The sequence below is a fragment of the Natator depressus genome, chromosome 1 (assembly GCF_965152275.1).
Source record: "Natator depressus isolate rNatDep1 chromosome 1, rNatDep2.hap1, whole genome shotgun sequence".
NCBI classification, from domain to species: Eukaryota; Metazoa; Chordata; order Testudines; family Cheloniidae; genus Natator; species Natator depressus.
Window position 1 is genome coordinate 79118412 of NC_134234.1, and position 23784 is coordinate 79142195.

The 23784-nt window shown below is 40.1% G+C and overlaps 1 protein-coding gene across 5 annotated transcripts in view; it reads left to right on the forward strand.

Annotated features, from left to right (window-relative positions):
* The window catches only part of LMO7 (LIM domain 7), a 181778-nt gene extending 160951 nt beyond the window's left edge, over positions 1–20827 (forward strand). The window contains exons 25-34 of one of the 5 annotated variants that reach the window (XM_074962097.1): positions 1845–1937; positions 4180–4556; positions 6660–6725; positions 9189–9241; positions 10047–10208; positions 11458–11677; positions 12667–12972; positions 14920–15028; positions 16692–16794; positions 19999–20827. In XM_074962097.1, the coding sequence (XP_074818198.1) occupies positions 1845–1937; positions 4180–4556; positions 6660–6725; positions 9189–9241; positions 10047–10208; positions 11458–11677; positions 12667–12972; positions 14920–15028; positions 16692–16794; positions 19999–20021 (1512 nt within the window). In that variant the 3' untranslated portion in view covers positions 20022–20827. The remainder of the gene's footprint in view (positions 1–1844; positions 1938–4179; positions 4557–6659; positions 6726–9188; positions 9242–10046; positions 10209–11457; positions 11678–12666; positions 12973–14919; positions 15029–16691; positions 16795–19998) is intronic. The other 4 variants (XM_074962102.1, XM_074962109.1, XM_074962121.1 and 1 more) reach the window with 4 other exon arrangements.
* The last annotated feature ends 2957 nt before the right edge of the window (positions 20828–23784 follow it).

Below are 23784 nucleotides of genomic sequence, written 5' to 3' on the forward strand. Positions count from 1 at the left end.
CTGCCCCATCCCTGAGCCCCCTCCCACACCCAAACTCCCTCCTAGAGCCTGCACCCATCATCCCCTGCCCCGTCCCTGAGCCCCCTTCTGCACCCAAACTCCCTCCCAGAGCCCACATCCATCACCCCCTCTTCACACCCCAACCCGCTGTCCCAGCCTTCATGCCCGGCCCCACACCCCCTTCCCCAGTCCAGGGCTCCCTCCCGTACTCTGAACCCCTCACCCCCCTCCCGCACCCCAACCCGCTGCCCCAGCCTGGTGAAAGTGAGTGCGGGTTGAGGGGATGGAGTGAGCGGGGGCAGGGCAAGGGTGTTCGGTTTTGTGTGATTAGAAACTTGGCAACCCTAGTGTTTCCATCTCCACGCATCATGAGTAAGAGAGATTCTTCAGGGCAAATTATAGATTTCAGTTCAGTAATGCACTTAGCGTGTGAGTAGTCCAAGTGAAATTAACTGAATGGCACTACTTATGCGTAAAGTTGTGTGTTTAAGTGCTTTGCTGGATCGAGGCCTTTGCTTTCAATGAACATGTACAACCTCATTATCTTCAAATTACATCCTCAGTATCACGTGCAAATTCATTAACCATCCAAAGATTATTGGTTGCACGGAGTATAATTTAACCTACAGAATTCTATTCAGGGTGATGATGAACCCAACATGAAAACAAAACGTTGTGTATATATATTACTTGTATATATATTTTTCCTACCCTTCATCTTTCCAAGGCAAGGCCTGTGCCTCCCTCGGTGTTTGCACCATGCCAATCGCATTTTGGGTGCTTCTGGAGATATATTAATAATAATAATTAATAATCAGTCACAAGATGGGTGAGGTAAGTTGGTCCAATAAATGATTACTACACCAACTTGTGTCTCTCATATAATGGGACTGACATGGCTACAACACTACATATAATTAATGATTGACAGTCATAGCTTAGGGAAAATTTTGAGGGCTGGTCTTCAAGAACATGAAACCTGGCATATTTCTGTTTTTAGAGAGACGCGCACGCCAACATCATTTTCACTTTGCTTCTCTGCTCCTCTTGCTCTGCAGAAGCACTCTAACTCATAATTCCAGTGCCATCTCTCTCTCTCTGCTACCCCAGGGACAAATTTTTTTTTTCCAAATAAATGTAGTCTGGAAGCCACTAAACTTGCCTCCCCTGGAATATCTCCACTATCATGAAAATTAATACTTTTCCGGGTATTCTTTTACAGATCTGTTCTTCTGCAGATGTGAATGGCAAAAAACAAAAATCACCAGCTCCTATATTCTCTGCCCAATAATAATGACTCATGATATTTCATCAGTATGATATGTCATCACACATAAAACCAGTGATGGGAAAATCCTAAAGATATACTAAGTTTGATTTTGGCTTAGACAAGCATCCAAAAGTTCAGGTTCTTATTTAAACTCAATTGCTGCTTCGGACTTCAGTTAGAGGTCATCTTTAAGGAACCTGATTACTAACTTGTAACCAACGCAAATGTTTTTAGTCCTGTTTTAAATAGTTAAGATTGATATTACTGTAGCTTAGTAGAGGTAACTTCATAACTAAACCAAAAACAAATCATAAGATAGGAAATGTAATAGGTTGGTGAGTCTTCTGAGGCTTAGGGTGAAATCCTGGCTCCCCTGAAGTCAATGGTAAAACTCCCTTTGACTTCATTAGGGTCAGGATTTCGCCATCTGCAATCTATTAGGATTTTTTATTACTTGACTTACTGCTTTGCACAAGGTTAGTTTTAAAACAAATATTTTAATACAAATGAAGAAGGTCGTGTTTTCCTGTCGCTTTTATTTACTTTTAATATAATCCGTGACTCTTCCTGCCAGGAGAAATACAAACGTGAACAGGAGAAATTGCGGAAAGAATGGCTACAGGCTCAGCAAGAAGCAGAAAGAGAGAGTTCCAAATATTTAGATGAGGTAGGCGATGTGTATGTGTTCACCTTTCAAGTTTCTCATGATTCCTTTATTGAGCATTAGCAAAAGTAGGTACTTAAATATGCAGATGACTTTTTTGCTTTCTCATTTGCCCAATGCAGAGAATAAATACTCCTAAAATAAAAATAACTGTCTACAAAGTTGGTGGTTTACTTTTGTGATCAGTTGGGTTTAGATAAGGGATGGGCAAACTACAGCCTGAGGGCTGCATCCGGCCCTCCAGACGTTTTAATCTGGCCCTCAAGCTCCCACGGGGGAGCGGGATCAGAGGCTTGCCCCGCTCCGTGTGGCTCCGAGAAGCAGCAACATGTCCCCCCTCTGGCTCCTACACATAGGGGCAGCCAGGGGGTTCTGCAAGCTGCCCCCACCCCAAGCATGGCCCCCACAGCTCCCATTGGCCAGGAACCATGGCTAATGGAAGCTGCAGGGGCGGTGCCTGCAGACGGGGCAGCACGCACCAGAGCCTCCTTGCTGTACCTACGTGTAGGAGCCAGAAGGGGGACATGCCGCTACTTCTGGGAACTGCTTGAGGTAAGCACCTCCCAGAGCCTGCACCCTGACCCCCTACCCTAGCCCTGATCCCCTTCCTGCCTTCTGAACCACTTAGTCCCAGCCCGGAATACCTTCCTGTACCCCCAAACCTCTCAGCCCCACCCCACGCCCCCAGCTGGGGCCATCACCTGCTCCCGCACTCCAACCCCCAATTTCGTGAACATTCATGACCCGCCATACAATTTCCATATCCAGATGTGGCCCTCGGGCCAAAAAGTTTGCCCACCCTGGTTTAGACTCATTCAAGACAGCAGGACAACATGCAGCTGAGGTGTATGAACACAAGAAATGTTTTGTTTTATAAGCCAGTTACCAGCTTATACAATATCATTGTGACCAGAGTGAAAATGACCAACTTCAGCCCTGATTCAGCATAGTAATCAAGCATGTACCTAACTTCTAGCCTATGAACAGTCCCACTGAAGTCACTAGGACTATCCCATACTCAAATTAAGACGTGCTTAAGTACCTTTGCGGTCTTAAGGCTGAGCCATCCTACCTCTGAAGAATTTAGAGAAGAAATCAACTGCAGCCTTGCTGATGGAAGACGTCCATATATCTCAAAATGTCAAGAGTGTGTCTAGTTTCGTTAGCTGCTTCCTTCTGCAGCTGTAGTCTGTTCTACAGCTGGACAGGCTATATTCTGGGTTTCCAGATGCTTTAGAGGCATCAATGTTCCCTGTTCCTGTATCAGCTCAGTGAGCACTTCCTCCTCCTTCAGATGTACCTGCAAGTGTATTTAGGCTTATACAGTGGTAAACAGGAAAGCAAAACAAATCTAAAGCTTATATAACTTAAACATCAAGACTGGTGTCCCTCAATTAAGCTGTTAAGTCTTTCACTATGAAGCCCTCAAGGACATTTTGTTTTAAACCGTTAAGTGCTGGGGGGGTGATCTGGGCTGACACATTATTCCTTCATTTCAAAGGGTTATTTTGCTTCCTGCATGGAAACAAACTATTCAAAGACCTTTCTCATAGGAGTGCATACAAAAATACAATGTCAGAAATGACTTCTAGAAGCTGGGAGTGGATGATGGGATGAATCACTCGATTGCCGTTCTATTCATTCCCTCTGAAGTGACCGGAATTGGCCACTGTCTGAAGACAGGGTACTGGGCTAGATGGACCTTTGGTCTGACCCAGTATGCCCATTATGTTCTTAAATTTTAGATGCTGGAGGATGCTGAAGGATGAGGGTTACATCAGTACAGTTAACATGGATATTGAGTTTAGATATGTGCTCACTGTAGTTCACTTAAGGTTGTTTCTAAAAATCTGTAAAATAAGGAAAAAAAGTGAGTGAATATTCACTGAGTCACTTATTGTGGAAATAGTGTAGGGACTTAAGAGGAGAAGGAATGGCTTGAAGCATAAGTATAGGTTGGGTGTTTCATGCATAAAGGTGGTTTAAAAAATAAAAGCTGCGGACACTTTTGGAAAGACTAGGCAACGGGGTAATCAAGGCTAGCAAACAGAGTGGAACGTCTCACTTTAGAAGACTGTGTGTGTAGGCGTCCCTAAAGCATAAACTAAGAAGCACACTCTCTTTGTTGCCACTGAGAGTCCCCTGAGATCCTTCCCCTCAAGTCCCTGGTCACAAAACTAAATGTTTCCTAAATAGGTAGCCTGTGCTATCATGTTTCTAAAACCATTATTTTCCTCTCCTACAGGAGCCGACTGTCCTAACCTTCAACACAGTATCGGTACCTGCACATGCACCACCTATTTCTAGCTGGGGAACAAATGTGGGAGAAGACACTGATGTTCTTGAAGGAGGCAGAAGACATGAGTGGGGGGAACCGCAGCAGAATGAGGAAGAGAAGGAAATGGAAAGGAGGAGACTCCAGGAGGAAAGGAGACTTCAAGAGGAAAAAGCCCTGCATTTGGAGCAAAAAAGGAAAGCCCAAGAACTAGAGCTTGAAAGAGAGCAGAAAGAAAAGGAACAACAATATGCCGAGGAGCAGAAGCGGCGAGCAGAGGCCGAGGAGCAGAAGCGGCGCATGGAAAAAGAAAGGGAGATACCAATACAGATGCCCCAATACCGAAGGTCTGCACTCACAATTGGGGAGATGCATTTACTTTTCAAAAGCATATTTTCAAAGATAATGCAGATGTCCTGAAGTATGTGCATATTAAACATATGTTTCTGTGAATATCAAGAGAAAAGACGGACATGAAGTCACTAAGCAGAGTGCATTCTGTGACAACCTAAACCTATGTCTCATTACAATACCAATACACATTTTGTACCTTAGTCCAACATAAGGGCCTGTCATCCTTACTTATATTGAGTGATACCTTATTTTGCTAATCATCCTACTGAGTGTCAGAGTAAAGTGCTATTCACGGTTTGTAAGGGTGTGACAGAATCAGGCTCATAATTAAAGCTGGTGGTTTTGACTTTTAACGAAATTAGTTTATTTATTTGCTTTCCTAGGTTTTTGTTTAAAAGGGTTTATGCAAGTGAACATGGTGACTGATAAGAGCTAGGCCAAAAACTTGAAAATTTACCGTGAAAACTTCTGAGGTTATCACCTAGCTCTGTTGCAGGGGTGGGCAAACTTTTTGGCCTGAGGGTCAAATCGGGGTGTGAAACTGTAGGGAGGGCCAGGTAGGGAAGGCTGTGCCCCCCCCCAAAACAGCCTGGCCCCCACTCCCTATCCACCCCCTCCCACTTCCTGCCCCCTGATTGCCCACCTCAGAACCTCCAACCCATCCAACCCCTGCTCCTTGTCCCCATCCAACCCCTCCCAGGACCCTCTGCGCTGCACCCATCCAACCCCTTCATCCCCCCTGTTCCTTGTCCCCTGACCGCCCCCTCCCAGGACCTTCTGCCCCTAACTGTCCCTCTGGGACCCCACCCCCATCTGACCCCCCTGACTGCCCCAACCCCTATCCACACACACTTCCGTGCCTATCTAACTCCCCTGCTCTCCGTGCCTGACCGCCCACCCCCCAGAACCTCTGCCCCATCCAACTGCTCTCTGTCCCCTAAGTTCCCCCCACCAGACCCCCCTGCCCCTTATCCAACCCCCGCCCACCCCCTTACCATGCAGCTCAGAGCAGCAGGAGCTTGCAGCCCGGCTGCCTGGCCAGAGCCAGCTGTGGTGCCTGCATGGCTGCGGGAGAGGGGGCTAGCCTCCCCGGCCAGGAGCTCAAGGGCTAGGCAGGACGGGCCCGCGGGCAGTAGTTTGCCCACCTCTGCTCTGTGGACAATATGTAGCATTAATGGGGAATTTGCAAGTCTGTGGTTCAACACTTCTGTAGAGATTTATAATGAAATACTGAGTTAATTATTTCCTACTAGCTGCATGTCTGCATTCCTAAGTCAAAACACTTACTGCTGTTATCTTGCAGTGGTTTGACCAGCACAGCAATATGTTTCTATTAATTGTGGATTAAAGATTCTATAGTATATATGAGATAATTTATATTAGCTTAGATACCACAGCATATTAGAAATACCTAGTCTAAATCTGTTTATTTCAGACAATCTCTTTCCACTGCCTTTCTCAGCAGTCTATTTTAAAGAGTAAAGAGAGTGGGAGGAAGGGACACACATTAACTTATATATAACATTCCTTTCTGAAAATGTTTCACCTACTAGTGTTACAAATAACATAGAAGTGCCACTCTCAGTAAAATATCAGAGAAACAAAAACATTTTTTTGAGTGTTCTTAAGGATTTGCTGAATAGGGTTGTGCTTAAGCATGTGTAAACTGCTTTGCTGAAGTAGGACTTTAAATGTATTAACAACAATATTAATACTTTCCGGTACAATTGGGATGGTAGCTTCCTTGTGCTAGGCACTATACAAACATGTATGAAGACGTGGCCCCTGCCCCAAAAAGCTGTATTCGTGCTGTAGATATACATATTCCTCTAATGTTAGAGCTTTGGTATCAGTGTTTGATGATTGTCATTTACAGCCAGTAGGTCTGACTTCATAAAAGATCTTTGAAAGCTGTATCTGTCATGCAACTTTGTTTCTAACTGAAACAAGAGCTGAGCCTCCTAGAATTTGTTTGCTATGTACATTTAGGGATCTGTTGTTTGTACCTTATTTCTTCATCTCTTCCCAATTTGGGTTTGATATTTACTTAATTCACCTTATTTCATATATTTATTTTATTTATTTTTTGCTTATAGACATTATGACCATTATGAAGTATCTAAAAACTTTGAAGATCCATCTGGCCACTTTCTTGCTGACAGGTTAGTATGATACTGAATCTCCAGGCAGGTTAGAATTTCACCTTTATATTACAGAGCCTTGGATTTGACAATAAATTTTAACCATTTTGGTGTGGTACAGTTTAGAGTCCTTACCAGCAATATTGTTTTGCAGTCCTTGTGCTATGCTTTCACCTATAGGAGCTTTCGCCACCTAATTTCTTTAAGCCATACTCCATTTGTAGCATAAAACGTCTTTCAGTCAGTAGATCTTTCTATAAAGCAAGCCAAGAAGTGTAAGGAGTTGAATGTGTGGGTGGCAGTGGACTGATGAGACTGGAAAAAAATCTCAGCTATTACAGTGGTTGTGTCATAATGAGTAATACAACCTAGGGCACGGTTCCCCCACACAAAACTGTGCAACATAATAAAAGATAAGCAGGGAAAGGAGGGATAAAATGAAGGTACAAAATTATCAGGAAGCTGGTACACAAATTTTTAGTTTTCCCTTTTTTAAACTTTGCCTATTTTCTGTTTTGTTTTAACTCATGCCTGTTTTTTGCTATCCTCTTTTCTGCTTTTAATAAAAGCTTTTTTGTCAACAGTTACAAATGCATTGGTTCATTTAAATGCACAGTTGTATTTTCTTTCCCCTTTTAATTATTGCAATAACTCTAAAAGTTCTAAATTCCCCATCTCTGTAAAAATATCTTCTATCCATAACTCTCCCATCCAACATTAATATAGATAGTACCCCAGTTGCTTGTAAGAGTCATCTGTATATCTTTTTCAGCAATTAATCCAGTCTTTCAACAGAAATAAGTATGGCACTTGTGATGTCACAAGAAGAAACTCCAAAACCTGAGATGGTGCATCTGATGCATGGAACTGGGCACATAAATGATTTTTTTAGTTCATTAGCAGTTCTGAAAACTTGAAAATGAAATTCAGGTTTCATTGAACTTAAAATTCTGGATTTTTTTGGTGAATCAAAAATGGTTATGGCTCTCTTCTTAGAGGGTGGAGGTTCCATTCAAATCTCTTCTCCACTTTAAATAGAAAGGAGCGAGGGAGGGTGTCTCTCATCCTGGGTGAGTACCCTAGCTCAGGGCTAATGGTTGTATGGGAGGACTACCACTAGCTCTTCTTCCTCCTTTTCTCCTCTTCTTCCCCGCCTCTCCACTTTGTGAATGGTGTTTAAATCCTGGGGGGAAAAATGGCTTTAGCAAATTCCTGTCAAATTGACAAATAGTTTTGGATTGACCAAAACTGCATTTTTTGGCAAATAAACTATTTGTCCAAAATATTTCGCCAAGGTCTACTGATGGGTATTCTTTCCTCTTAGTGCTCTGTCCTCAGAGTGGTGAGGGCTTTTGCACCAAATGGTTATGCTATGGAGGCATGGGGAGAGGCCAAAGGTGCTAGAGGCATAAGCACCGGTCTAGCTTCCTTGTTCCCTGTTGTAACTGCTTCTATAAGCAGTTGAGCATTTGTAACACCAGCTCTTCACCAGTGCACGAACTGATCAGTCAGACTATGTTAGCACAAACAGTTAATATGGAGAGCAGGAAACTGTATACGATTATTAAGAATATTGCATCCAAAGGCCATATTGGTTTAATACAACGGACTCATTTTGCACTGGGTCGTGAATGCATACAGTGATGCTGCTGTAACAGCCCTCTGTAGTTTAAATATTGAAGCTGCTGCCCAAGAAATGAGCTCTTTGTTGCTTTTCTAAATAAACACCATATTTGTATGTATAGTCAGAGCCACACTTTCATGAGCTAGAGCTAAGCATAGAGCAGCCAGGTACTAGGTTAACTTTCACATTGGGCAGCCAGAACACTTTTGCCTGCTATTCATTTTCTTGTGCATCTGATGACTTTTGTCAGCTAAAACCCATAGGCACTTTCCCCTGCATGATAGGATCAATGAACCACAAGGCTTTCCCAAGAAACATCCTCAGGTTGCATGTAAGGCCATACATTTCTTTCAGCGGCAATAGCACTTCCAAACTAGGAAGTGGTAAATACATCACCATGTAACAAACTTAAAAACATAAGTATGCACCCAAAAAATTGAAACAGTCCTCCTTAGACTGGTAAGCTGCACTGTCTCTGATCTTCATTGATATTGCAGTCTAATGATCTAGGGGAATGAGGTAGGGACCATGTTTACAAATATTTGTAGAGCACCTAGGAGAATGATGCTCCACTCTGTAATTGAGGTCTCTGGGAATTACTGCAAGATTAGTACTAAATAACAATAGATTATACCGCTAGTGTGCTGAGACCACAGCCTGTCAATGCTGACTAGTGTTGCCTCATTATTTCTTTGTACTCTCTGTCTGTCTATCCATCTGTTATATCTTGTCTTATACTTAAATTGTCAGCTCTTTGCGGGCAAGACCATCTTTTTGATCTGTGTTTGTACCGTGCCTAGCCCAACAGTGTCCTGCACCATGACTAGAGCTATGGTAATACAAGTTTTCTGTATTTATAGAAATAAATCCAGATCGACTTCAGAACTGGATGATTACCCCAGAAGTCAAAATGGTGAGCACTTTAATTGCTCTTAGATCTTTTTAAGTTGATTGATTGTATTCATGTTTTCATGCAGTTAATAAAGGGTAGTTACAGCAACTAGATATTTGAAGGTCAAAAATAATTGTTTTTGATTGCCACTCATAATTCAAGTATACATATACTATATCAGATTTTTAGTAGTGTAGAAAATTAACCACTGGAATAGATTATCTAAGAGATGTGGTAAATTATCCAAAAGTCAGTGTCTTTAAATTCAGAATGGATGCTTTTCTAAGATATATACTTTAGTTCAAATTTATTTTAAAGTAGTATGGATTACAGTCATATTGTAATCATAATCTATATAGTGCATTAATACTTTTAAACAGTTATGTGTAAGGCTGTATTTTAATACATTTTCTGTGGTAGACTGAATATAGAAACAATGGGGCTAATGTGGATAATAGATGTACGATATGCTAGTGCGTTTGAATTGGGAATAACAAAACTCAATGCTACAAACACTGGTGCACTATTTTTAACAAAATTGTTTTGCAACATTTACAGTGTATATATGGGAAGAAAACAGCTGGAGATTTCGTGGGGATATAACAATGGCTTCAGTTTTCTTAAGGAGCTGCTAAAATATAAGATTACATAGCATTCTCTTTAGAAATTATATTCTAGATATTTTATAATCCGCTTCGAGTATAGTATGTAAGGGAATGTGGGTGACTTACTAAAGACAATATGATGGAAGATACAACAAGCTACTTTACAAAAAAAAATTTTGTACAAGTGATAAATGGGTTTGTGTATGCAAACATGACTGTAGGTGAATATGGAAAACCATTAGGTGGTATTGCCCAATGGCTGTTGCAAGAGGAGTTAAACCGAAAGCAAAGTACGAAGACTCTGCAAAAGGCAAAAGAACGAGAGCTGGAGGCTACAAGAAAACAAATGGTTTATCAGATGGAACATGCTAACCCAGACCAAGGTGGGAGTGCATCTCAAATTGGCAAGAGGATCACTTTCTCAAATCACATCTCAATCACCAAAACTAATGAGATGACTAGACTTCCAGAAATATCTGACAAGTTAATCTGTACCAATAAATCCAATAGTAAATCTGTAGTCAAAGCAGTATTAGAAGAGGGACTATTACAACTGAAGTGACTTACTGTTTTGTTCACTTAAGTAGGCCTAGCACAAAGAATAGCTGAATAAAAACAAATTTCCTTTTTTTTAAAAACACTAGTAATTCTGTTCATTTTGAGGAGAATGGCATTTTTTTCTACCTTTTTAAGATGTCAAGTAAGGACCAAAGGATGCCTTACACCAAAAGTTTGACCTTTCCTTCAATGGCCTAGATATCCCAGTAACTAGGTAGTAGATAAAATGCTTCCAGTAAGGGGCGTTTTTGAAGCAGATACATTTATAAAGCAAGACTGTCTCCTCTAAAACACAATAAATTTGACATTTTGAACAGGGAATAATTCCTATAATTAAAGGGGGTGTGGATTATAAATTCTGAAAGGGGAGAAGGAACTTGTGATGCAGTTGTGTATTCCGGCAGGTTTCCATCTCATTACTGGAGAAAAGCCTCTTTCAAAGAGGGAGGAGAGTTCAGGCTTAAAGATCCTTTGCTCTAACTGACTTTCATCTGACCTTAAAAGTGCAGGGAATACCCATTTGTTTAAAAGTAGCGTGATGTTGTACCATGGCTGATAAGCAGCTTTTGCTTGTCTCTATTTGATTTTTTTTTTTATTGTAAATTGCCACATTGTAAATTATGATTTATTGCTTGATTTGTCACTAGTCACATGAAAACCCTACACCTGTGAAAAGCAGGCTAGGGATATTTATATTGGGGGGCAGAGGAGGAAGCGCAAAATAACTCATACCCCATTCTGGCATTATAGCCTAGAAGTACAGAATACCTGGTGCTTGCTTCTGTGCTTTAACTTAGATATTTGATAGTTCACTGCTAGCTTGACACTGGATATCTCCCTTTTTGTCTGGTGATATCTTTAATGCTTCTAATGTGCATGTTGTCTGGTAGTAATTTTTTAGTAATGGCAGTCAATACTAAAATGGTGAAATTTATACTTCATCAAATATTAACACAAAGGTGCATACTTTGCTTCAGTAGTTTTACAACACTAGTTTTACAATTTGCTTTTTAATTTTAGCTTTTGTGTTTTATCTCCCTAAAACTTGACAGATGTTTGTATTTTTCAAATTAGGTACAAACAACAAATATTTGGAAAAGTCTTGGAATGTCAGTGATTCACAGAAGGGGTCTCTGAAAGAGCGTGCCCAGTCTTCAGCAGAAATAGAGAGACAACATATCCTTCAGGAAATGAGAAAGAAAACATCACTACATACAGACAACAGCTGGATTAGGCAGCGTAGTTCTAGTGTGCATAAGGACCCTGTTAATCTTCACAAGAATACAATGAAGAGGTAGGACGCTTGTTGAAAATTGTAAACTGAACTTTGCCTCTAGATAAATATTTAGATTTGGGGCGCTCTAATGTTGCTTTGCAGCACAGATTGTAAAGCCAGTAAAGATTTTGAGCTAATTTGAGTCACAACATAGTGGGGTCAAACTTGGTTGTGTTATAGCTGAGATCAAATATTTGCAAGTATGGAGTATAAAGGTGGTGGTGTGTGAACTGTAAATACTTCCTCAATTGCTTGTTTCTCCTTTGATATACCAGTAATGTGAATTAATGATTAATGTGCATTGTCATTTGTACATGTATTTGAGAACCTCAGTAATTTACTTTGTTCTCAAATAAAGCTTATAGGTTCTGAAGAATAATTTTCAGTAATTTCTAACATGCACAAATATCTTGTAGGAAACTTCAGAATTTCTGTGTGTGTTGCTTGCATAGGGTCTAAACGTTGGGTTTGTCACTTAGGAAACAGTAAGATATCAGTCATGAGATCATAGTTGTGCCTACAGCTGGTTTCTGAACAATGTGACTATCTAATGGTGGGGAGGGATTGATCTATTTTAGAACTGGTATCCCTTAGAGAAAAATACAAACACCACCACTATCTGGTGTCATTACTAAATAAAAACAATTTGATTTGGTTCACGCTGATAAAGCTGTACTGAAGTGTATTTTGCTGTTACCTTTAGTGCTTTAGCCTCACCTTCTTTGGTCATTTTTTCCCCTAAGGCTAGTGAAGCCCAGTTATTATAAACAGTTTGCAGCTTCAAATATTTTTAATAACCTGAATATTTTATTGTATTCCTTTATCAAAAATAATTATGCTGAGAAAATCAACCTTTAAAATAGATACAGTGAATATTTTGATACCTTGTGTACCGTGAAAACTTAAATATTTCTTTTTTGTAAAATCAAAGCATGATAAAGTGTGTGTTCATAAGAAGATATGTTTCTGGGCAGTAATATTCTGCACATAACAATTATGCATTTCAGAGGTGAATCTTTAGATAACCTTGATTCCTCAAGAACAAGTTCATGGAGATCTCCACCTTGGACGAATCAATCTGCCTCTTCCACATCCTTGTCATCTAATCAAGATTTTAGTCGCTCTGCTGCTCCACTAGTGTCTACTTCGAACCGAGCCTACATGCGTACCCCCTCCTCCAGTGTAGCACCTCCTTCAGCCAGCTCTGGAAGATCAGCACCTTCATCCCACAGTTTCCCCTCAGCACCTTCTTCTGTACCTCGTGCTCAGTCTCCTACCTCTGCTTCCCAATCAGGAGCTCAGCAGCGGAACAGGTAAGTAGTTGCCCATCTGTTGAAAATTTATAAATAGCAGGCTGAACTGTGGACACGCTCATACAGTAGTTACAGCGGGGTAGTTGGAACTAATGAGTCTTGTACAAGCTTTGCCACTGGCTTGCTTTGATCTTAAACAAGCTACTTGATCTCTTAGTATTGGAGTCTGATTGTGTGTGAAACAGATATAATTATACTGTACTTCCACATTGGAGTGTTGTAAAACTTAATATTTGAAAAAAGAAAAGGAGGACTTGTGGCACCTTAGAGACTAACCAATTTATTTGAGCATAAGCTTTCGTGAGCTACAGCTCACTTCATCGGATGCATACTGTGGAAAGCGTAGAAGATCTTTTTATATACACACAAAGCATGAAAAAAATACCTCCTCCCACCCCAACAAAAAAACTTCAAATCCAGACTCCAGCGAGAAACTGTTTCAGCAACAAACAAACTGTTTCAGCAGTTTCTCGCTGGAGTCTGGATTTGAAGTTTTTTTGTTGGGGTGGGAGGAGGTATTTTTTTCATGCTTTGTGTGTATATAAAAAGATCTTCTACGCTTTCCACAGTATGCATCCGATGAAGTGAGCTGTAGCTCACGAAAGCTTATGCTCAAATAAATTGGTTAGTCTCTAAGGTGCCACAAGTACTCCTTTTCTTTTTGTGAATACAGACTAACATGGCTGTTACTCTGAAACCTTAATATTTGAAAAGTGCCTTGAGTTATCTAGCTGAAAGGTACCATAGAAGAACAGTGTTATCACTTCCATGTTTCTCATAGCTGTTCAGAAAGTTTTCCAGGTGAAGCAATAAATCTCTAGTCACTCAACTCAAAATTATTTATGGGTTACAAAAATGATGATAAAAGTCTCCTTGTACTTTCCAGACATCACTTCTGACATGTATTGGTTTTGTAAGAATCTTTTGTTTAAAAAAATAAATACATAAAATTTTAAGACCCACATTTTATTGACCACATCTATTTTGCTGACATGTGGTCAACATCTTCTCAGGGAATTCTCAGGAATGTTCATGGCTAGTGATCCTGGGTAATTGTAGGGTAGGCCATTATTTTAATCCAGAAAAGGAAGTACTAATTACAGTTTATTTTGGACTGAAGGTAACCATGCTCTTTCATGTAATTAAAACTTTTTTAAACAAATATATATATGATTGTGGAAACTCATGCACACACAATTACATGCAATAGGTGTAATGAGACCATTGCAAAAGCATTCCTTCACCCTTCCTAGTTCTAGCATTCATGAACATTTTGATAAATTGATGCATTTTTTAGAAGCTAGACTTCTTAATTTTTTTAATAGTGTAAGAAAATGACCATTTTAAAAATGGCTGCTTCTCTTGTTCTGTCTTCCATTTTCGGATTTCAAATATTCCGGTTGGCCCATGGAAATTGACCTCTATAAGGCACATGTTTAAAGGAGTTAATGTAATGTATGTCCAGAACCAGACTTCAGTTACTTAACAATCTACAGAGGGTGGTACTTGGCAAAGGTTTTAGTAAAGTGTAGCCCTAATAATAGTTCCTTGCAGATAAGAAATGAGGCAGGAGCACAAAAACTATGTATCACTAGTTTCCAAGCTTAGCAATATCTGTTTTAGACTCCTCTTCAACCAGCATTTAACATGATAAAATAGTGCACAAGAATGCTGCATAAAATCTTATGTTCACTTCTGTTTTGTCTGTTTCTGTATATTTTTTTCTCATTTAAATTTTAGATTTTTATAGCTTGCATATTTAATTACAGAACATTAATTTTGATGTTTTTTTCCTGATAACCTAATTTTCCACTCATTACTGCAGCACACAGTCCTCTATTTCAATGCTTTCTATCATGACAACATGCTCTTGATCACTCTTGTTTATATTTTAAACCTTTTCAAGTGGTTTTGAGGGCCTGAGCCACATTCTTGTTCTGTATCTAGGTCAGTCAGTGGGAAGAAAATATGCTCATACTGTAATAACGTTCTGGGCAAAGGAGCAGCCATGATCATCGAATCTCTTGGTCTTTGTTATCATTTACATTGTTTTAAGGTGAGAGCTGGAGAAACACTGTGAAGAAACGGGAACTAACTTGGAGCACGCATGGCTACTTGGAGTTCTGGTTGCAAAGGCTCTACTAATCACATGATACATGCTCCACTCATGTTGTGTGCTACATGCATATATCCATGCAACAGTCCTATCGACAGGCATTAAGCATTCACTTTAATAACAATCAGAGGAGTAGTATTAAAGTTTTAACATCTACACTCCAATTTTCACGTTTTAAAAAAAAGGCATTTTCAGAAAATGCTGAGACACCTGCTCTCTGAAAATCAGGCCACTTTATGGTGTGTCAAGTTGGGCACCCAAAAATTGAGTCGGCTAAAATCACTTGTCACTTCTGAAAATCTTGCCACTTTGCCATAAACCCCTTAGTAAGGGACAACACATAGATGCACTGCTCCAGGAATAGATGAGAAACTAGATTAAGACTTAAGTGTCTCTGGTCATTGGTTCCCCCCAGGCTAAAGGGAAGAAGTAATCTGTGCCAGCTGTGTTGGGTGGCATGTTGTAGGGGAAGGAGCCAAGGCTCCACCTACTTCTGTACACCTGCACAGAAGGAAGAATAGAAATCCACACAAGGTGCTCTCCACTACCTTTCCTCCATGTTATTTCCTGCTACATGGGTAGTCAGCACAGAGGAATTACCCCTTTGCACTCACCTGCACTGGCACATAGGAGGAGTTATGATCTCTTCTAAAGGAAATTGTTTTAGGATTAGTGCACCATTGAACAAAGTATTGCAGAGTTGAATTTATTATTTTAGATGTTATATATGGGCTTTTATCGATGTGTGTAAGGCCCTGTGGAACAGCTGAATGAATATATCTTAATTCTAGAATCCTCTTTTTTTCTCCTGATACCCTTGCTAGATGCCATCATATTGTAGCATTTTTCACATAGGCTGCAAATGCTAACCCCCTTGAAGACTATTTTATTTTCTAAATCCAGCATGCATGTATTGTGAACGGCGATACAGAGACAGTCCATCCAGACACGATGCGATTTAGATGTACATGTGTGTCCTCTGCCTGCTTGGACAGTCGAGAGCTATTCCTTAGTTCACGCTATAGTAATGCATTGTTCGCCCACTATGCTTAAACATTTTAATATTAACATAAGAAAGGGTGGCAAGAATTCTGTTTTGGCAAAATGAAGCAATCTGAAGCTCCCGAGAATTCTTTTAAATTATGCATACACACTTAGAATAATTGAGCATAAATGCTTCCTGTCTTGAAAAGAAAGCTAACAGAATGAAAAGCAGATAGTGTTGCATGGAATCTGCAAGTGGCACACACAAATGTTCTGTGCCAAAATTGCTGTCACCATTTCAAGAACAAGTTCTTTCCTGTTGTGCCATTTTTTAAAATTTTGTTTCTGAGAAATTGAACCTTAAACAAGATTTCATGAGCTAATCTCTGAATCATTTCTGTTTTATATTTTTAGAATGTGCATCTCTATTAGTTTGCTAGTCATCACCTTTAAATGATGTCTCATCTGGTTGGCTGCATTTTAATTTGCAAATCGTATGTTTGCTTTTGCTAATTTGGGTTTATGGTTCAGGCTTCGCTGGTTTTTATTATTAGCTGCTTATGTACATGTTTTCTCCCTGTGTTTGTAACCAGTTGCTAATTATTGATGTTTAATACAGTGCACAGCTTGTGCATGCGACCTCGGAGGCTCGCACTCAGGAGCTGAAGTCAGGATCCGAAACAATGAACTCTTCTGCAACGACTGCTATGTCAAATTTAAAAGTAAGGAGACCAGACTATAATAAGTGTGTGAAAACTTTATTTTCTACTTTTGCTCTGGGGCCCCCAGAGTCTGCCTACTGCTGTACTTATCAAAGGCTATTATTTTTAGTGCTAGCCGGGTATATTAGTGAATTGATTCATAAAGGTTTCATTTCAGTTTCTCTTTGTGGGCTGTACTCTCCACTCCCTTAGAATCATAGAATATCAGGGTTGGAAGGGACCTCAGGAGGTCATCTAGTCCAACCCCCTGCTCAAAGCAGGACCAATCCCCAATCAAATCATCCCAGCCAGGGCTTTGTCAAGCCTGACCTTAAAAACCTCTAAGGAAGGAGATTCCACCACCTCCCTAGGTAACGCATTCCAGTGTTTCACCACCCTCCTAGTGAAAAAGTTTTTCCTAATATCCAACCTAAACCTCCCCCACTGCAACTTGAGACCATTACTCCTTGTCCTGTCCTCTTCTACCACTGAGAATAGTCTAGAACCATCCTCTCTGGAACCACCTCTCAGGTAGTTGAAAGCAGCTATCAAATCCCCCCTCATTCTTCTCTTCTGCAGACTAAACATATTGTGTAATGGTTTACCATCCCATTATAATGGATGTGCTTCATTCTTTACGAATCTGGGAAAGTGGCACCTTAGGGTATGGCTACCCTGCAATCAGAGGTGTGACTGTCGCATGTGTAGTCATATCTGAGCTAGCTTTGATCTAGCTAGCTTGACTAACAATAGCAGTGAAGCCACAGAGTCACAGTCTAGCCACTTGGGTGGTCCTGGATGGGGTGTACAGTCCATATTGCAGCCCTTGCTTCTGTGGCTTCACTGTTGTTGTGACTACAGTATGCTCGAATAATGCCTTTGGTTGCAGTGTAGGCATACCCTTAAAGTCATTGCTGTTCACTAAATAACAAATCAGTCACGCTGCAAAATTGCATCTACTTATAAAACTGATATATGCACATACTAGGAAAATGATTAGTTTATCCTAATTGTAGGATGTTGGTTACTATTTCCAAAGCTACTCTTTTTTGAATTATAGCCTCATGATCAGTTATTCATTTGGGAGTATTAGATCAGCAGTGGATTGATTTACTTGCAGGTTTTAATTAAAGGATGCAGTACAGAATTTTTTTCTTTATTCCCATTTACAAAAATTCGGACTTAGTGAGCTTGGTGCTGGTGCTTTGAATAAAAAGCATTTTTCTCTTTGCTGCTGCAGAAAGTGCTAGACAACTTCTTAATTATGAGGAGCGTTCTCTGCCCAGAGTCTCCTATATTGCTACTTTTATGTGGCAAACCCAAACTTCTTTAAATTATTAATTTTGAGAGGGGTGTCAGAGTTTCTAAGAATGAATGACAGAGACACCAACACTCCAGCTTTTCCATTTAATTTTGGTCTGTATGGCTCACTGAGGTTTGGAAGGGAATGGGGATATCCTGGGTGACAAGCTGTGAGCTGAACCCCCAGGTCTTTCTCTGGATAGTGGAGGTCCAGCAGGAGGAAGGGAAAAAGTACTGGTTCCCTTGTTACAGTCACCCTTTCCCGATTGGGGTTTTTTGTATGTGTTTGGAGAAGGTAGAGGGATGCCACTTATTTTTGAAAAACAACTGTGGTGCCTCTGCTAAAGAAACCATTTCTTGTCACATATGCTCTTTCTGACTTACCTTTGATGACTTGCCCTTTTTGGGGAAAATTGCTGTGTAACTGATAGAACACTGGCATTTGTAATCCACAGATTTTCTTGACTATAGCTAGCCAGTATTTGAGTGGTGGTGGTTGAAAATTTGCTGTTGTGGATGAGGATGAAGTGCCCCTGCTAATTTTTAAATCTCAAAGCTGCCTGTAATATTCTGGTCCACAAAGCTGTGGTGACATGTAGCCATCCCTGGACAGAATTACTCTGGAGTGGCTCTCCTTTCTACCCTTCTTAAAGACCTAGAAGGTAGTTTGGGGCAAGGAAGTTCTCATGTAAGTTTACTGTAGGATTCTAACTTGTTACCTAGTTCAGTGTGTATGTTAAGCCATTGAGAGGGTAAGTTACAGGAGAGGGCTCTATATCTTCACCACTTTTCACCCCATCAGTGGAATGAAATGAATAACACATAATGTGGCTGTGTGATCACTTAAGAGAAATATTATGCACAGAGCACCAGTGCTCCTGGATCTGCAATGGAGACCAATTTGCTTCCACGTGGAATCTTGATTTTAACCTAATAAGTACAGTTCTCTGGACGTGGATAGCTGAGAAGCTGCCTTTCCCACAGTATGTTGTTACAGCAGTTGTGATCAGTGGAGGCCCTTGAGCTAGACCCCATCCCATTGTAGACATGAGTGCTGTTTATAGTGCATTCTCTGTAAAAGGGCCTTGACTCTGGATCTGATTAGTCTCTTCTGTCCCTCTTGGTCTCTCACAACCTATACTTTGTGAAACGTCCAGACATGCTGTACAGTGGCCCATTTTCTTCCTCATATATTTCATAGAATCGTAGAATATTAGGGTTGGAAAAGGCCTCAGGAGGTCATCTAGTGCAATCCCCTGCTCAAAGCAGGACCAACACCAACTAAATCATCCCAGCCAAGGCTTTGTCAAGCCAGGTCTTAAAAACTTCTAAGGATGGATTTGGGTAGAAGGTTGGTTAAGAACCTTGGGATGGTAAATTATAGGATTATTATGATAGTAACATGTAAATATATTGTACAAAGTTGTTTGTTTTAATGGTAACATTTTTTAATATTGCAAAAGCAACAGAGTATTAGATGGATAATTTAAACGTTAATTGAATAGATTTGCGATTAAGGGCTTAGCTATCTGGCAAACATTTATTTGGCAAAAAATAAAAACCTGCCCCACTCCCATACCTAAAACCTCCCAATATTTTTGACTGAGAACAAGTTTTAAAATGATATTTTTAGGTAGATTGTATACACCATTGAAAATCCATTTGTTTTAAATGGCAATTTAGATTTACTCTTGCAGTATAACCACTGTTGCTATTGTTCGGTATAGTTTGTATGTTGATTCTAACTTGTATTTCGATTCTGTGTTAATTACCTTTTGCAAAAGGGAACTGCAAACAGATATTGATTAATGATGATATTTTGACAAGCATTTTTGAACTCAGTATCTTACGTTTACTATAACACTCCAATAAACTCTTCCTTAATTAAAACCTTTTTTTTCTATTTCTCCCCGACCCCAATAGCTGGACAGCCAACCTCCATGTGAAGCAACCATAAACATGAAACCATTGTTGCAGATAGAAGAGGAGGTGGTTGCTGGTGATGTAGATCTATAAATATGTATTTTGTTTGTGTTTTTTAAGGGTAACTTTTTTGCCTGTCTAGATTATGTAGAAGATGCATTGTATCTTTCATTCAACTTTAGTTATTTATGAGAATGTAATCACAATAAGGAACTCTCTTGGGGGAAAACACATTCACTTTTTGAGTTCAATGTACTTAAAAGCACAAGGGAGAACAAACATTTATCAGTCATAACTTCAAAACATTTTTGAGGCTGATAATCAACTAGCAGAGTTTCCAATGGTATATGAAGAGGGTATTTTGTTTTTTATGCTCTTAAATGAGCACTATTGAAATAGTTAATATAAATATGTATTTGTAATTGCTATCTTTATTTTTGACACATGCTACGAGGTGAAGTCTCTAGAATAATATGAAGCTGCATTAAAATGTACACCAAAATGTTTGCTTTCTGTATTCTGGTTTCTAAAACTGTTTACTCTTTGCTTTTTGAAAGTAAAGTACAAAGTATAGGCTGTTTGTTCAGTGGTGATGGCATAATGTTTTGCATAAGAACAATGGAACCTCTTTGGAGGAAAGGGGTCTCTTTTCTCTTTATAATTGAAAAATATAACTATCAGTTTCCCATCAAAGAAGTTAATCCAGAAAGTGGAGAATTTTTTGTTGAATTCCAGTATATTTGTAAATAAATGTTCTGATGCTGAATTTATTAGGTATTTCTTTCTCTTTCCTGCCTTTCAAAATATCCAGAGCCATAAATGGTGCATAGAGTGAATTTGCTGAACAATAAATATGATTGTTTGAATTTGTTTTGGTAAAACATTTCTTGTTTAATATTTACAATACCACATGCATGCAGAGGGACACTAATGGCTCACTTCTTGCTATATGCTGTTTCACTCACTCCAGATTGAAATGTAGTAGGTTTTTTTCCTGTCAAGCTCCATTTGTTTTTTTTCTTTTTGAAACTTAGTACAAGTGACCTGACTGACCGTCTGTGTTGCATAACATGTGCTAGTTAATTAAGGATAGCTGGAAGCTTTGCTGAAAAGCTTTGTTGAGGTCACCAGGCTGTTTAATGAAGTTCAGAAGGTATCTCTGAATTGCTGCTGTGTTAGAGACCTCTGGTGGGATGTGTACTATGCTATTGTGGACAGTGGTTCTCAACATTTTTTTTACCAATGACCCTGAAATGGCAGAAAAATAATCTTGTGACCAATCATATTGCACAGTCCTTGACAGGTGCAAAGATGCATAGGATTTGGCTCACAAGACATGTTTTGACCATTTGGTGGCTTGCATCAAAAAAAGGGTGAGGGGAAGGAGGCACAGACTCAAGTCTTGCGCAGTAACACATCAACGGGCAGCAAATCTTATGTCAAAGCCCCCAGAATGTTTCTTCATCGGACTGGGCTCTGAACCTTACATAGGATAAGGAGAGGTGAGCGTGGTGTAGAGAGAGAAGCTGCAGCAGCAGAAGGAAGCAGGGGAGGGATCCTTTCGTAAAGGAGATGTAACCTTTTATACTAAATTTTCTGCCTTGGCCTTTTGTCTTAAACTGAGCCTGGGAAACAGATTAGCACAAATCTAGGCAGTAATTTTCCTCCATTTTATCAAGTGCTGTTTATATATCTTCACCAACATTCTAGCTTCACTGATCTTTTTCCTCAACTTCTGTTTGGTTCTTGACCCAAATAATTGCCTACAAATCTTACTATGTGTTGTTTTTAAATATAAGGTTTCCTTTAGAAATACCTGATCACACTGAAGTTGGTAAATTGCCTGTTCTGCTGTCCTTGTGGACCTATTGTCTTTGACTTGGTACATTTGGCATATAATGTAAATGCCTTCAAGGAAATGGGGATGACAAGGCTAGTGCATGCTAAAGTTCTTTATCGTACTGACCTGTAAATGTGGGTCTCATTGCAATAAGTAATTTGTCATAATGAAGATGAGCAACAAGAACTCCAAAAGAAAGCAGTTAAAAGGTATGCACTGTGTGGCCACCTCTGTTCTCCACACTCGACACAGTTGAAATTCAGGCAACTGAATTTATCATCTCTTACTTTCTTTTATAGTATGGCATTTCAGATGCAGCAAAATTACATTTTTGCCATTGCTAAAAACTTCTACCTCTGTGAATGGGTTGAGGAGCCATCTCTACAACTAAATGTTCCTTTTCTAGGAAAGAAAGTGGAAGCTAATGCCTCCAGCCAAAACTTGGATTATCTACATGCATTTCTTACTTGAAGTATCTCTAAATTTGACAAGAAACAGTTAATCTAACTGACCAAAGGAGACTGAGGGGGAGGTATGATTGCTCTCTATAAATATATCAGAGGGATAAATACCAGGGAGGAAGAGGAGTTATTTAAATTAAGTGCCAATGTTGACACAAGAACAAATGGATATAAACTGACCAACAAGTTGAGGCTTGAAATTAGACGATTTCTAACCATCAGAGGAGTGAAGTTCTGGAACAGCCATCCAAGAGGAGCAGCGAGGGCAAAAACCCTATCTGGCTTCAGTACTGAGCTTGATAAGTTTATGGAGGGGATGGTATGATGAGACTGCCCACAATGGCATGTAGCTAATCTGCAACTGCGAGTAGCAAATATACCTGATGGCTGGTGATGGGACACTGGGTGGGGAAGGCTCTGAGTTACTACAGAGAATTCTTTCCCAGATGTCTGGCTGATGGGTCTTGCCAAAATGCTCATTGTACCAACTGATCACCATATATGGGGTTGGGAAGGAATTTTCCTGTCAGATTGGCAGAGACCCTGGGTCTTTTTTGCCTTCCTCTGCAGCATGGGGTATGGGTCTCTTGCAGGTTTAAACTGGAGTAAATAGTGGATTCTCTGTAACTTGAAGTCTTTAAACCATGATTTGAGGACTTCAATAACTCAACCAGAGGTTAGGGGTCTATTGCTGGAGTTGGTGGGTGAGGTTCTGTTGCCTGCAATGACCAGGAGGTCAGACTAGATGATCCATGATGGTCCCTTTTGACCTTAAAGTCTGAGTCTATGAACTAATGGAAAAAGTCTTTGCATAAATTAGATGGTAGAATTTTACTGAACAGCGTCACATATAAAAATCTTTAGTCATTTGCATTTTTTCCACTCTACTTGAAGGGGAAGAGACCAGAGAGGACCAGGTTAACCACTAGACGCAGTAGGCTGGGTTTAGGGCCTTGATTGTAATTCTGCCCCTAGCGCCTAGGCCTGAACAGGCTGTCACAGGGCCCTTCTAGCCAGCCTCAAAGTTTATCTGTTCTAGATGCTGCTTCTGCTGCAGCTGCTGCTGGGTGACTCTCTTCATACTGTGTTGGGTGCATGAGCAGAAATCCTCTGCACCGCACACAGCTCACCCAGGAGCTTCAGATTCCACTCCATCTGTTGGACTATTTCCCTTCAATATCATTGTGCCTCTATATAAATCCGTGTACACCCATATCTTGAATACTGTGTGCAGATGTGGCCACCCCATCTCGAAAAAGATATATTGGAATTGGGAAAGGTTCAGAAAAGGGTAGCAAAAATGATTAGGGGTATGGAACAGCTTCCATATGAAGAGAGATTAATAGGACTGGGACTTTTCAGCTTGGAAAAGAGACAACTAAGGGGAGGATATGATAGAGGTCTATAATATCATGACTGGTGTAGAGAAAGTAAATAAGTGTTATTTACTCCTTCTCATAACGCAAGAACAGGGGGTCACCAAAT